This window comes from Acyrthosiphon pisum, chromosome A2 (genome assembly GCF_005508785.2).
Source record: "Acyrthosiphon pisum isolate AL4f chromosome A2, pea_aphid_22Mar2018_4r6ur, whole genome shotgun sequence".
NCBI classification, from domain to species: domain Eukaryota; kingdom Metazoa; phylum Arthropoda; class Insecta; order Hemiptera; family Aphididae; genus Acyrthosiphon; species Acyrthosiphon pisum.
In genome coordinates this window covers 14,801,708-14,816,645 of record NC_042495.1, presented here as the reverse complement: position 1 = coordinate 14,816,645, position 14,938 = coordinate 14,801,708, and the positions used below count along the sequence as shown (strand labels likewise).

At 29.2% G+C, this 14,938-nt stretch overlaps 1 protein-coding gene across 2 annotated transcripts; it reads right to left on the bottom strand.

Annotated features, from left to right (window-relative positions):
* Window positions 1–7,687: 7,687 nt before the first annotated feature.
* Window positions 7,688–13,380, bottom strand: LOC100162841 (spermatogenesis-associated protein 20). 2 transcript variants are annotated; one of them, XM_001952614.5, is made up of 12 exons: window positions 13,012–13,380; window positions 12,847–12,963; window positions 12,246–12,465; window positions 11,638–11,781; window positions 11,229–11,573; window positions 10,995–11,174; window positions 10,457–10,666; window positions 9,747–9,939; window positions 8,748–8,910; window positions 8,478–8,686; window positions 8,224–8,423; window positions 7,688–8,166 (listed from the first exon to the last, which is right to left on the bottom strand). In XM_001952614.5, the coding sequence occupies exons 1-12, from the start codon at window positions 13,122–13,124 to the stop codon at window positions 7,906–7,908; spliced, it is 2,355 nt and encodes a 784-aa protein (XP_001952649.2). In that variant the 5' UTR covers window positions 13,125–13,380; the 3' UTR covers window positions 7,688–7,905. The 2 variants fall into 2 exon arrangements, with proteins under 2 accessions (XP_001952649.2, XP_008179075.1); XM_008180853.3 differs by having other exon boundaries at window positions 12,847–12,953.
* Between the last annotated feature and the right edge of the window lie 1,558 nt (window positions 13,381–14,938).

The following is a 14,938-nucleotide window of genomic DNA, read 5'->3' as shown; positions in this document are numbered from 1 at the left end:
ATTCACATATTTATTCTAAATTGATCTAATGTTTTTTAATCCAAATTGCATTATTAGTTAAACATTGCACCAGCCGTCCTCAGAATTTTTTAGTTTTGATTAAAATATATGTGTTTACCAATATTGCTTGTCATATTTTACGCTTTCATCAAAATTTAAATTAAAAATAGAAATCTGTGTATATTTTAATTCATAGTACAGTGGGTAAACATTTTTAATTAAGGGGACCACCTGTTGTATGTGACAATTGAAATTACCTAACGTATTGTGAAATTGTATTGTTAAATATTAACCTATGCTATATGATTAGAACTAAATCAACTCTTTGTTAAATATTTTATTTATTTTAACGTTACATAATATATATCAATGTCTGATTTTTTATTATTATTATTATTATTATTTGTCTTCATATTATGAAATTGACTGTTTCTATTTATTATTAGTTTTTTTTTTACGTTACTAGTTATTATTTTGAATTACAATATTAATATATATTTTTAAACAAAACAAATATAATAAGTCGTTGTTAGTCGAAAAATATTTTATAGTTTTAATTTATCGATTATTATATTGATGAAATAATTATGAAATTACTAATTAAAAGTAATATTATTATAATGTTAATGTTGTGTATTTTATATAACTCAATTTTACATTAAAAAAAAAAGAAAATATGCTATTTATTGCAGTACCAGAGCAATATTTTTGTCAGCGCAACAAAAAGAATTTCAGTTGCACTACCAACATATTTTATTGGCTCAGCATCGTTGGATACCTTCTCCCCAACCCATGCACAACATCATAATATGATGGCAAATTTGTTTTTATTATAATTCAATAAAAATAATTTTATATCTATATATAATATATTAATATTATTAAATTCTTAATCATTATTAACTAATAAATTTGAATGATGGATACCGTAAGAGCGGAATACTTTGCTCCAAATATATTTCTTTTTTAGTTTAAACCTATAGTGTAGCATCAATAACAAAGATAAAAATTACCTGTTCGCGTTGTTTCATATGTATAGATGTTGAGACGTAAGAACAATTCAAAAAAATCTGAATGTCATACTAATTGACTTACTTATTCCCAAAAATTTGGAGCAAAGTAAATACATTGCAGGTTACATTGCACAATGATTAAAATTATGTTACTTTAATGCATATAATAACTATTGGTGCAATGTTTAGTGCTTGTGTTATAACTAATCTATGATATAAAAAATAGTTCATAAATAATGAACCTATACATAATATAATTTTTTTTTTTTTTTTTAGTTGATTAAAAGTATTAATTTTTCGATACATTTTAAATTAAATTTGATTCCCCTGGATTTTGGACAACTTTTTCGTCATCATTTTTTGTGTTTTTGAAAACAACTCTTTTCGTGGCATAGGTACATCTTGGAGGCGAACTAATAGATTGATGTTCGAAATGTTTGAAAACATTTGTTATATTAATAAGATCAATATAAAAAAAACTACAATCTCTTATCTCAAAATCGTAATGTGCTACGATTGATATCAATAAAAATTTTTTTTGGAGCAATGTTTAACCCCTGGAGTAAAGTATCCCGCTCATACGGTATTTTAATAGTTTTTGACTATGAACATTTATTATTATTTTTTTTTTGTTTGTTTTTGGCGTTATAAAAATATTTAAATTTGTTTTGGGCTATTTTTACCACGAAACTATTAACACGGATTTACTGTATGATTATAGTGCGAGTTTGAGGCTGGGATTTCGATGCACTTTGCATTGTTTTGCAAATCTATTTATTTATTATAGTTACTCGATGTTCATTTTATAATATACAGTATAGGTAAGTACACGGTTTATATATTTCTGAATCAGAATAAGATGTTTTTACTTTACATTTTTTGACAGTTTAAAATTTTAAGGTAAATTTATTGAGTATTTTACGATTTTTGGAGGATTTTAAAAGTTTTTGAATCCATAATTTGATGTTGAAATATTTTTTAAAGGTTTTTATATCGATATTATATTTAACAAGTTAATACTATGTACACTGTACAGGTAAATAAATATATGATCTAAACCTATTAAAAAAAAAAAAAAAAACATAATTTATGGAAATAATCGTTTTCCCAGATATAAGGTACAATGAAAATTTCGAAAAAATTACTTTTTGTTTTTAATGTAGTGTTGTATAATGAGTGTAAAGAAAAAAATGTTCTATAAGTAAGGGGAGGGGAGGAGCTAACAACAATATATTCCTATTTTAGAGTCAATGGAAATTTATAATTTATTGATATAAAAGTTGTAAGTATAAGAGTATAACATAAAATAGTATTATACATTTTAATCAATGATAATATAACATAGAAATTAACGTTCGATCACTTCGATATGATCATAATATACCGAGCGATCAAAAAACTTAGAAAATAGTTTTTCTTAAATCGATTTTGTCACTTTTGTCGTTTGATACCAAATGCGAAAAACCTGAGAAGTCGCTCTGCTGTAGAGTAGGTCACTGTAATTGACGCGTTAAATTATGGTCTAAAGATAAATCAATCATAAGAAAAACGATTGATTCAATCGTTCAGATCATTCAACATTTCAGAATCGTTCAATCTGTTCAGAACAGAGACAGGCAGGCTCTATTTTTAAGGAGATTTTATAATTTAATCATATTACCAGGGGCGGATTTACCCATAGGCCACCAAGGCACTGGCCTAGGGCGCAATTTTTTAGTTAATTTGGGCCGCCAGGTACATTACTACATTGTATAAAGCCACTCCACTAGCTAGGTGGGGGACAGCTCGCACAGTGCTTAGTGGAATGACCCGCCTCACCCCGCATCGGGCACCACAATATTAGAATACTGGAATTAATTCTGGAAATCAGGTTTCTTGATAAAGTAATTAATAATAATAAATATTGCAACGACGCGCAACGCTGACACTGTCGCCCGTCTCCTGTAAAGTGCATAACGACATACTACATACTGCTCAGAAATTTGCTAATCGATTACGATTATAGAGACTAGAGTGCTCACATAAATTAAGGCAAAAAATGATTTATTAATTATTGTACAAGTGTACAAATGTACCTATGCAAAATTGTATTATATTTATTTGTTTAGTTGGTATAAAAATACCTAAATACAATTTTTATAGTTTTGTTTTAGTTCATGGAACATTACTCCCCCCCGTGGGAGCACGCCAATGTACGGGGCTAGTGTTGTAATGCCTAGGGGCGGAAAAATGGTAAGTCCGCCTCTGCATATTACTATAAGTTATGTGGACTACAGACATAATATAAGTACCAGGTTATTATATAGGTAATATTTATTACTAAACTATCAAACTATTTATTGACAAAAACATAGCATTGATTATAGAATAATACAATTATTAGGACATTAGGTATAATTTATATAGGTTTACAATATATCATCGTTACCTCTTCACTGGTAACTTACTGTAAGTATAAAAATATAAATCAACATACCGACGTATCGCGTATAACTGCGTGAATGGTTATAATAGGTGCCTACCTCTAGTGCAGTGGTTTTCAACCTTTTTCACATTGTGGCGCACTTCATCTCTTACAAAATTTTCGCGGCACACCAGTTCATATATACTAATATTAAATATAGCCGCCAGTTGCTCGCAGTGAGTGGGGGAACTTTGGGCGGCAATAATTCATTTGGATGCGCGAGCAAGAAGTATTATATATTTATACGTATTAATGATTTAGCCTGTTTTGTTACTTATCGGTTTTCACCGAATATAAATAATAACACTGGTAAATACAAAATTATAAAACTAGGTATTAATAGATTTATCGCGGCACACTCCAAGGGTGCTCGCGGCACACCGGTTGAAAACCACTGCTCTAGTGGTACAATTAGCTTAAAATTAGTATAAATATTTTGAAAATTTCTTTGCAATTCGCATGAATACAATAATAAACGCAGTGGTAAAAAGTTTTAAGTCTTTTCAAAAGTTTCGACTTTACCTAATACTTATTATTTTTTGAATTACAACAAAACGATCGATCTTTTTTCTTTACACTTCAGTGGTATAAGCACTTGTGATTCATCATAATATTGTACCTCCTTATAAACGATGGCAAATGACAAACGTCCATTCCATTATATAATTCGACATCAATTCAACTAAAAAAAAAAAAATAAAAATATTACAGAAACATCAGACGAACAATGGTAAAATCGGTTTATATATTTTTGTCGTGAGATGGACAAGGGGTGAATATCTCAGTTCAACGTTCAAGGGGGTGGGGGGGGGGACAGGTGCGCTAAAAAACTTGAGAGTGAAAACTGAAAAGGTAGATACTTACTACCTACCATATTATTTTAATGTAGAGTATAGTTACCTAATTCTGTTCTAAACTCATATACTAGCCAGTAGACACTATAATACGTATTACGTGTGGATATCATAATATTGTGTACCTATAATAAGTATTTTGAGAATTCATAAGAATTTTTCTTTTTAAATCTAAAATTTTAAAATGTAATAAGTACAAGACTCCTCGTAGGTTTGGCTACCTTTAGCAAAAAAAAAAATGTCTACAAGCAAATCAAATTACATTTTTATGAGCCTTTGAAATTCATATTCTTACAATATTGGATATTCACTCGATTTCTCATGTAGTGGTTTTGTTATTTTCTTCTTATTCAAAAACGAATAACTGTAGATACATGAAAACTTTACTGAATGTTTATATTTTCATTTTCTATACACCATTAAATTTTGAAAATATTTCGACTGTTTTTGAGCTGTTTACGGACATTATCAGTTTTCAATTTTTTTAGTTTTTTTTCTATAAATATCAATAAAATTTTATTTGTTGGGTAAAAAACGTGAAAATTTAATGCAAGGTTCCTGATAATTGTTACAATAGCAGTTGAAAAATATTAAAAATACAAAGGCACAATTTTTTTTTTATAAGCATTTAAAATTCGGATTATGCCAAAATGTATCTATCAAATTTAAAATTTAATAATTATTTTGTAGTTAAAAATTTGAAAAATGTTCAACTTTTATAGCTAAGGATTGAAAATTTAAAACAAGGTTCCACGTAAATAGATAAATTTATAAATTAATTTATTCACAATAATATCATCAAATATACTTAGTAATATCATAGGCTGACTGACCGTTTTCGCTCAGAATCGTTTTTCTTATACAATGATATTAGGTATATCATTGAATTCAAATTTAACACCATCCATTACAGTGACCCACTTGTAACCTACTGTACAGCAGAGCGAAATCCACTTACCCACTTCGTTGTTGTTGTTTTTCTAATTATTTTGAATACTCTTGCGAGTAAAAGTACCAATTAGAACCAATTTGTTATCAGAAATCACCATCAAAATTGAAAATTGAAGCATTTTTCTACTACTTTTCGTGTACACAAATACAAAAATAAACAAACATAGGTAATTGTAAAACCAATACATTCATTTCCATGCAGTGGTTTGTCTAGGCATTTTCAGTGGGTGTGATGTTATGACTAATAAGTAATAGTATATATTTAAATGAATTGTGGTGGTAATACCAAATAAGGAGATTTATCGAATAATGAGGCGGGAGGGAGGGTATATAACATCAACCACCCTTCTGTGTATGCAACTTTTCATCGCTCCACTTAGAATTTATAATGACGCGAAAATCGTTTTTAAAATAACAACAGAAAATATATTTATATTTTATTATGATAAAAACACGTGAAATAATGTTTCTTATTATTATAATCTAATCACGAAATAAGTGTTATAAAGTACAAACACTTTATATTATTATTATTATTATGATGTTTAATTAGTCATGAATCCCGGCAGCTAAGGCCATTAGCTGTTTGTTTTTTGTTTGTAGGGGAGAAATTGTAGGTTTGTAAACACTTGTGTTTTTGTTTAATGGTTTGGTATTTTTTTAGTGGGAATCCGTAGTTACCTGCTGCTCGGGTGGGGGATGGCGGCACTTCTCTCCGGACACAGTGACTTGCCCGAAGAAAAATGCCACCCACGGCTGGGTTCGAACCGGTGCCGGTGTGCGTCGCAATCCGCTCGGCCACTTCGTTCCCCTTTTAATTATTGACTATTGTTCTAATCTTAGTTTTAACACGGCGCAATATGTATGCAATTTAATAGCATTGCTGTGCCAATATTGGACGAATGATATTTTATAAGTGTCATGGCATACGTTTGGATATACCTATATATTAAATGTGAAAGCCATGTTAATCACATTTTTTGATTTCCGTGCTATAGTTCATCGTGAATGGGTGCCTTAAGGACAAACAGTAAATCAGCATTTTTATTTAGAAGTCATGAAAAGATTACGTGAAAATGTTAGGAAAAAAAGGCCCGAAAAATGGAAAAGTGGTTCTTGGATGTTGCATCACGATAACGGCCCGGCTCACAGCTCATTCGTCAGTTCTTAGCAAAAAATCAAACTCCAGTGGTTCCACAATCAGTGTCGTAGCGAACTTTAAATCATATGGAAGCAAACAAATTATTTATGACCTACCCCTCCCCCCCCTAACTCTAACTGATGTATACGATACTCATATCCTCAAATAGGGCGGTGGGGTAGCACCCAAAATGAAGTTCAAAGACCGACCGTGTACATGGGATTTATGAGGTTATGATCCACCACCACCCCCCAGAAATCAGAAGCAATTGCTTCTGAAAAACATGATTCACTACGCCACTGTCCACAATCACCATACTCACCCGACCTGGCTCCGTGTGACTTTTTTTATTTTCGAAGTTAAAATCAACGCTCAAAGGACGTCGTTTTCAAACAATTGATGGCATTAAACAAATTACAAAATACCGAAATCAATCTTAAGGACATTCCAATTAGTGCCTACCAGGAATGTTTTCAAAGGTGGAAAAGAAGATGGCAGCGGTGTATTGCTTCCCAGGGAGATGATTTTGAAGGTGATAATGTGTATTTAGAATAATATAGTGTTAATAACATTTTATTTGAGAAATCCTTGTATTTTTTGATCACACCTCGTATGTTTAAAAAAAATAGTTTTGTTGCTAACACATTGATAAAAACTACTTTTTTTTTGTAGATTTTTTTCAAAAATTTCTTTTAATGTGTAGGTACAAATATTAATAATTTGTATTAAACTGTCAAGCTGATAAGAAAGATGTTATTGATATTTGAAAAGTTTTTATTACCATAAGCAAAAGAAAATTGTGGTCAAATGTGTTGTAGCTACTCCAGTCTACTTTGCTAAGAACAACTTTCATAGTTGCATGCTCATAACACCACCTTACTAATTTTAAACCACTAAAGGTGTCTGCAGTGGCATGGTGAACATCGTGTACTTATGCAACTGCTTAATCCTAGAAATTTAATTTTTTTTATTGAAATTTGTGTGGATGATTGTATACTTAATTAATTATTCTAGTATTTTTTTCATACTAAATTATTGATGACGTCATATAACAAAAATTCTAAATATGTATACAGCCTTAAAATGGGTGGGTCATTGTTTAAATACATTGCTTGGATTTTGAAATATGCTAGCCATAGTTAAGGTGGATCTAATAGGTATAACACTCTCTTCGATACTGGCCACCAGCTCTAGTAGGGATGATTCTAAGTATTGAATATAAATCCTCATAATTTGTCAATATAATGAATTTGACTTGTAAGTGTTTATTGTGATCTTTGATATATTTCCCCATAAAATATCTAACAAAATTACACTAGGGTATACGTAATATTAAACATCAAAAAGTTAATAAACAATGTAATATTGAAACAAAAACAATACATATACATAATATTATATATTATTTTGATAATAATATTAAATAATAAATACATTTAAAATGTTACAAAACTAAAATTATATTAATACTGAGCAACTTAGCTAGTTGCTAGCTGGGCTTTCCACTCTCCCATCTAATAAGGCAATTAACTCTTCTGTGCTATGTACTGGTAAATTGCATGTATTATTTTTGCATACATATGCAGCAACTTTCCCATTTTCCGCAATTCCTAAGCCTTTTGCTAGTTCTGATAAAGAGTTTTCATCAGCATGAGCTAATACAAGATTAGGCATATAGCGCTGTCTGATTGCAGATAATAATGCTTCTAATTCAGGATTATCCAAATCACCTGTAACGTATACCTAAACAGAACAGTTGTAAGTTAAAAATAATCATAAAATAATCAATATTATGCTTACAGAAGTGATTGAATCACAATGTAGAGTAAGCGCAGACACTAACGCTGGTAAAGCACTTGAACTGCCAGACAAACGGCCAGCAAATGCCAAAAATAAAGGATCAATCTTAGAACGGTATTCAGATTTTTCAGTCAATATTGATAGTCTTAATAGATTTAATGCCGATATTGAATTACCAGAAGGTTCAGCTCCATCATGATCTAGAAAGAAGATTTTAAATTTAAACATTCATGTTTAATCAATTATTATCTTACCACTCTTGAACCTTAAAATGATACTGGGATCTTTGTCAGATGAAGAATAGTATCCAAATTTCTCCTTATCCCAGAACAACTCATCTTGCTGTTCTTGCAGTTCATCAGCCCATTTTAACCATTTAGACTGTAGTGTACATTCATACAAGTCTAGAAGACCACGTATGAGAAAAGCGTAGTCATTGAGGAAACCAGCAATAGGTTTTTCTCTAAAAAAAAGTTATGAAACAATTAATATTTAAAACCCCACAAAATTGCATGGTAAATTACATGTTAGCGATATCTCCAATATCATTTACATAACACGATCGTAACAATACACTATTGTTCCACGCATGTGTTTTAAGAAATTCAGCGGCTTTAATAGCTCTTTGTTTATATTCCTCTACATTTAATGCCGATGCTGCTCTTGCATATGCTGTTATCATAAGCCCTGTAAAATAAATAAAATACAATATAATATAAAAAAGTGAAACTTTCATATTATAAAGTCTTATAGGCAACAAAACAAATTTGTATGATAGAGACATTTGATATAGAGATATCATGTTACGCTAAATATTAGTTCATTGACGCTGAGCCAACAGTCACAAACAATATTATTTTATTTGATAATAGGTAAAATAAAATAATATTATATTATTACTTGTATTTTATTGTTTGACATAATAATTCATTTTACCGCTATATTGTACATACTAGAATAAAGCTAATTTTTCCTATTATTTTTAGAATATTTTATGGGAATGAATTGTATTTCTTCAGTCTTTACTTTAAAGTTATTATGGTAAAACAGTTAATATTTTATACTTTTATAGTATTTCTTAGTTCAAGTAATAGGAAAAATATAAAATATCTAATAGGAAACAATCAAAATAGTAGATATAATATAAATGTTACACAATAAAGTTGATACTTGATACTGGTAATAAACGTATAAAGTTCTGGAGTGAAAATTGTAAATATTATACTTTTTAGTGTCCTGGTATTAAAAGTACCTATTGATATATTATACTGGTTATCATAATAGATATTATTATATTATACAAAGTTTAGCAAACAATTGGCACTTATTAACCTTGGTCCATGGTCTTATTTTTATCAACCTAATTTACTGAACTATTTAAAAGTTTAGTAAAGAGTCTAATTATGAATATATGCTTATATATAAATATCATCTCTACTGATGAATGTTTTAGTGAACATACTAAAGATCAACATTCTACATACATTAATAGGTCTATGGTACAAACGGAGAGTAATTCTTACCATTCCATGAAGTAATTATTTTATTATCTAAATGTGGTCGAGGTCTTTTTTTTCGTGCTTCAAATAATATGCTTTTTGCTATTTTAAGTTCTTTTTCTACATTTTCCACTGTTATTTGAAACTTTTTAGCAGTATTTTCCTTGCTTCTGAACTCTATCAACACATTTTGACCCAATAACTCTCCATGAGGATCCTATAAATTAATTAATTATAAATGTTTCTACCATAGGCGGCATGCACAGGTGAAGAAAATGGTGCATTGAAATGTATTTTTGATTTAGACAGCAAATATTTATTTAAAAGCCTTACACAGAATAAATAGTCTTAAAAATATTGAAAACAGATAAAATAAGAATTTTATGTTGATCAAATAAATAATGAAAAAATTATTTATTTATGCGAGAAGTCTGTAAATATGTCATATCATACGTTTTATATGATGTATACATACAAACACAACTATACGGCTAATATTAGACTACCATAACCTATTTTTTTTAGTATAATCTATATTATGTTAATACTATATAATATTTTTCTCAATTAAATAATTGATTGATATACGATAATATACAACATTTTACCTCACACATATTTTACCTATGTCATAATGAGGGAAATAATTGGGCTGCTTATTGATCTATGTTGTTATACAAAATCCTATGCACACCTATAGCATCTATTTATTAAACACATAACTATACACTTACCGAGTCTGGTCGAACATTACCATTAGGTAAAACACTAAAATGCCAACAAAATAGTTCAGATAGCTTAATATCAGGGTTTGAATCAAGAGGTTGGTCTAAGAGTGTCTTTACTTCTTCTTGTGTCCAAGTACAAAAAGCACCTTCACGTTTTTTAGTAGAATCAACTGTAGGTAGTGAATCTGCATCTTCAGCACTATAAAATCCACCTAGCTAAAAAAACATGATTATTTTTATTATTTTAATTAAATTATTCATAAAATCTGCCAGTGAATATAAATATAAATATTTATTATTATGCTATTTATTTCAAAAACAGCTGTGTTCTACTAAAATTAAAATAATTTATAGCATAGTACTAGATATTATTATTACATTTTAAAGTTAATAATATACTTTAAACATTGAAAAAAATAAAATTTTATAGGTTTTGATATTTAACAAAAATTGTAACTAATTAGTTAAGTAGTTCTTTCTATTTAGTAAGTGTACTGTGTTAAAAATAAATACATATTACATTATAATCAGGAAAATACTATACCTTATGACTTAAATCTCTACTGACATATTGCAAGATATCATGAACAACATCTGAATACTGTTCATGTTTGGTTATTTGGAAGGCTGTGGTATATGACACAGCTAACTGTGCTTGATCGTATAACATTTTTTCAAAATGTGGAACATGCCATTTTTCATCCGTTGAATATCTAGCAAAACCCTAAAAAAAATTTTTATAAGTAACAATTTTCTTTAACCTCCACAAATGTCTCACTTGGCCAATGTGGTCATGTATACCACCCATGGTCATTTTTTGCAAAGTTTCCAATGCCATTTCCAAGCTCTTTTTCCCTTCATACGATTTTGACATTTTATGTGATATGTGAAACAGAAAATCTAATATTGTTGGCTGAGGGAATTTAGGTGGCATACCAAAACCACCCCATTCATCATCATAAATTCTCTGAAGTTGTGAGTAACATGTTATCCATGTTTTAGGATTAGGTTTCATAATATTAGAAAGTTCAGTCCCAAGTTGTATATCAAAAGCTGTAGTATCATTAAGTATTTTCATCATTTTAGAACTATTTTCCAACATAGACTTTGAATCACTTTTCCACTTAGTAAAAAAAATAAATTACTGTCCATAATGATATTATAAATATTTATTTTGATTAACTTACTCTTTTAGCCATGTGTAAAAGAATAGTTTTAAATCCAGGACGTCCATATGCATCTTCAGGTGGATAATATGTTCCACCACCAATTGGTTTCAAATCAGGTGTTAAAAATACACTCATGGGCCATCCTCCTTGACCAGACGCCGCCTAACCAATACAGCAAATAAATAGTTTGTAGGCTTAACTGCTAAGGAACATTACCATCAATCATCATTACTAGTGTATAGCCTATCTAAGTATAAAAATTAGGCCTTAAGTTTTTAGTATATTTATAAATAAATTGATGTAAAAATGTATTGCTTATCCATATAAGACATAGCTTCCAGCTGGTGCTTAACTATTGAAAATATCCAAACAAAAGTACCTAAACAGCATAACAGGAAATATTTTAAATAATTATTTTTCAATTTTAATTCAGAATTAAAATCTTTGACAAAAGCAGATTTATTAAATTTGTATATATAAATAATACTACTAATTGATTTTCAGTATTTTGATAGTTGTACATTTTAATGTTTAAACATGAGGCAGCAAGTGTATACGTAGATGGGTAAGTATGAACAACGATAAACAGAGCAAGACAAAGTATATAAAAGATTTTGTATAGATACCTGAACAAAAGTCATGTACAGCTGATCTACATCGGGTCGTTCTTCTCGATCCACTTTAATGTTCACATAATGTTCATTCATGACAGCTGCAACATCTTGGTTTTCAAATGACTCGTGTTCCATAACATGGCACCAATGACAAGTGGAATAACCAACAGATAGAAAAATAAGTTTTTTCTCGGAACGGGCTTTTTCAAATGCTTCATCACCCCATGGATACCTTTATAAAATATAGTATTAGTTAAGTTATGATTTTCAAATAACTCAAACATCTAATTAGGCAATATAAATATGTTTTTACATTAATATTTTGGAAACATTAGTCAAATATAATATATTAGGGATCCATCAATAGGTTATTTTTTGTTTGTCTAAAAATATTTTGAAAGATTTATAAAACGGAACTCCCAGCTTGTTACTTACATAACAAAATAGTAAAAGTTTTTTAAAAAAAAAACAAGAATTAGGTGATTTCATATTATTATGTTATATTTATAATTAAAGAGTTTCACTATTTTATTTGAAAATTCATAAAATTGATAATTTAGACATTAAGAAGACTGCAGAGAGAAAAAAAAATATTATTATGTAAGATACAAACCATTGCACTGGATTTTCGGCGTGCTGCAAAAGGTAAGGCGATCTCTCTTGAGCCAAACGGTTTTTGATTTTCTCCATGCTTCTCGAGTTTAAGTTCACGGTTGAACTCTGAAAACGTCTATGAAAATTTTAACAATAAACAAGAATAAATTAAATGAACCCTTACTTAATATAATTGTAGTTGGGAGGACGTATTGTCAATTGTGATTTTGGAAAAGCTGTTTGTGTGATATTCCATAAGCGATGAATACGGCTTTTTACGTTTCTAAGCCCCAGCATAACAGTACCTAATAACAGTTATTAGAAGAAAAAAAAATGTAATGTTTCTAAACTTGCTCTGATGTTTCAATGCCAAAAATTCAAGTTGCATTAAAATAATAAAAGTTATATAATTAGGTTTGACTATAACTATTATTTTGGAAGGCGACTTGTGTGTAAAAAACTTTAGTAATAGTAAGAAAGAGAATACATATAAATTAGGTATAAAACTAATTATAAAAATTAAGGATCCACTATCCAGTAGTAAGTTGTTTTCGAGTTTTGATTGTTATCAGTTTATCACTATAATTGACTATTACAAAAGTTTAATTATCAATTAAAATATTATTATCACTATAATTCCCTGTGATTACGGCTAGATGTCGCCGGCGAACACTATCGAATAATACATTTTAGATTAAAACCGACGAGGAGTTTATAGCGGTATATTATTTTTTTTTTTTGTCTCGACCAATTCCAATTATATCGTTTTTAACGTAAGTAACGTTCCAACGTGCGTACGTCATAGTTATATTGTGTAAAAAAATCAGTTAAATTGACTTCAAAATAAAGCACATAATCCATAAGGTCTGGTTGGTTACATGGAATTGCAATCTGGAGTCCTGCCAAACCATCCAAAATCAGGCCATTTCAGCAATTTCAATTTCAATTTCAAAAGTACTGAACAGAAGATACACATTTTTTTTTGGTATGTATCAAACTTTACCTTAATAACGACTACCGTTCAATAAAAATTCTATCAAACAATAATTTGGGTTTCTGCTAAAAACGAAGAAATAAAAATAAAAACCTTACGTAAAGCTAAAAAAATTTTTTCAAATGATTTTTCAATTGTTGGTGTTTTTGAACTTTGGGTACTAAATTAAAGTTAGGGGTACGTCAGCACCCCCAAGCACCCCCCTAGTTGCACCTATGAGTCGCTGAGTTTGAAAAAAACGATTAAAAAACCATGTTTAAATGTGAATTTTGTTCCTAAAATTATTCGTATGTTTTATAACATTTAAAAAGTTACAATTTACAATTTTATTTATTTTAAGTTAAGCTATATATTTAAGTATATTAACGTTTTTTATAAATTATTTGTTGTGTTTATAAAATTAAGTTAAATATATGAAATTTTTTCGAATGTCTCCACGTTGTCCCACGTATGGGGCAAAGTGGGGTAAACTGTACTTTTTTTTACATCCTTTTAAACTTACATAAAAAAAAAATCAAATTTTTATAAAAAATGTATTATCAATAACTATAACCTATAGATTGTGTGAACAAATTTAAATTTGAAAGGAAAAAATTGATTTTTAAGTGTATTACAGGTCTTCAGATATTAGCGTCCTCACTTTGCCCCATGTTCCCCTACCACTGATTAAGATACACCGTAGGTATAACATTGATATCGTATATACATACACAACTGTAGGTATCTATAGTCATCTGGCTATAATGGAATAAACAACTTCCGTTTTAAACGCTAAAAACGAAATATAATATAATATTAAACGATGCCATATATTATTATTTATTATTATTTATAACAATATATTATTATTTATTATTATTTATAACAATATATTGTTATAAATAATAATAATAATATCTTGGACCATAGTAACAAGATTTGTTTATTTATATTTAAGTTTTTTAAATTAATTATTCACAAAGCAATATACCGGACGAGCTTGGAGAGAAACACTGGTTAAAAGAATATAAAAGAATATCATCGGGGAATGTCCAGGAACTGGAGTGGCGCCTATAATACAATAACGAGACATACTGCACCGAGGACAAAGAGAGGACCACCGGCGGGCTGTCGGACC

Coding starts and splice junctions, on each gene's coding strand:
- LOC100162841 (XM_001952614.5), bottom strand. CDS start 13,124: ATGCTGGGGCTTAGAAACGTAAAAAGCCGTATTCATCGCTTATGGAAT. Junction 12,466..12,846: donor GCCGAAAATCCAGTGCAATG/GTTTGTATCTTA, acceptor TATTTTATAAAG/GTATCCATGGGGTGATGAAG. Junction 8,167..8,223: donor ATTGTGATTCAATCACTTCT/GTAAGCATAATA, acceptor TGTTCTGTTTAG/GTATACGTTACAGGTGATTT.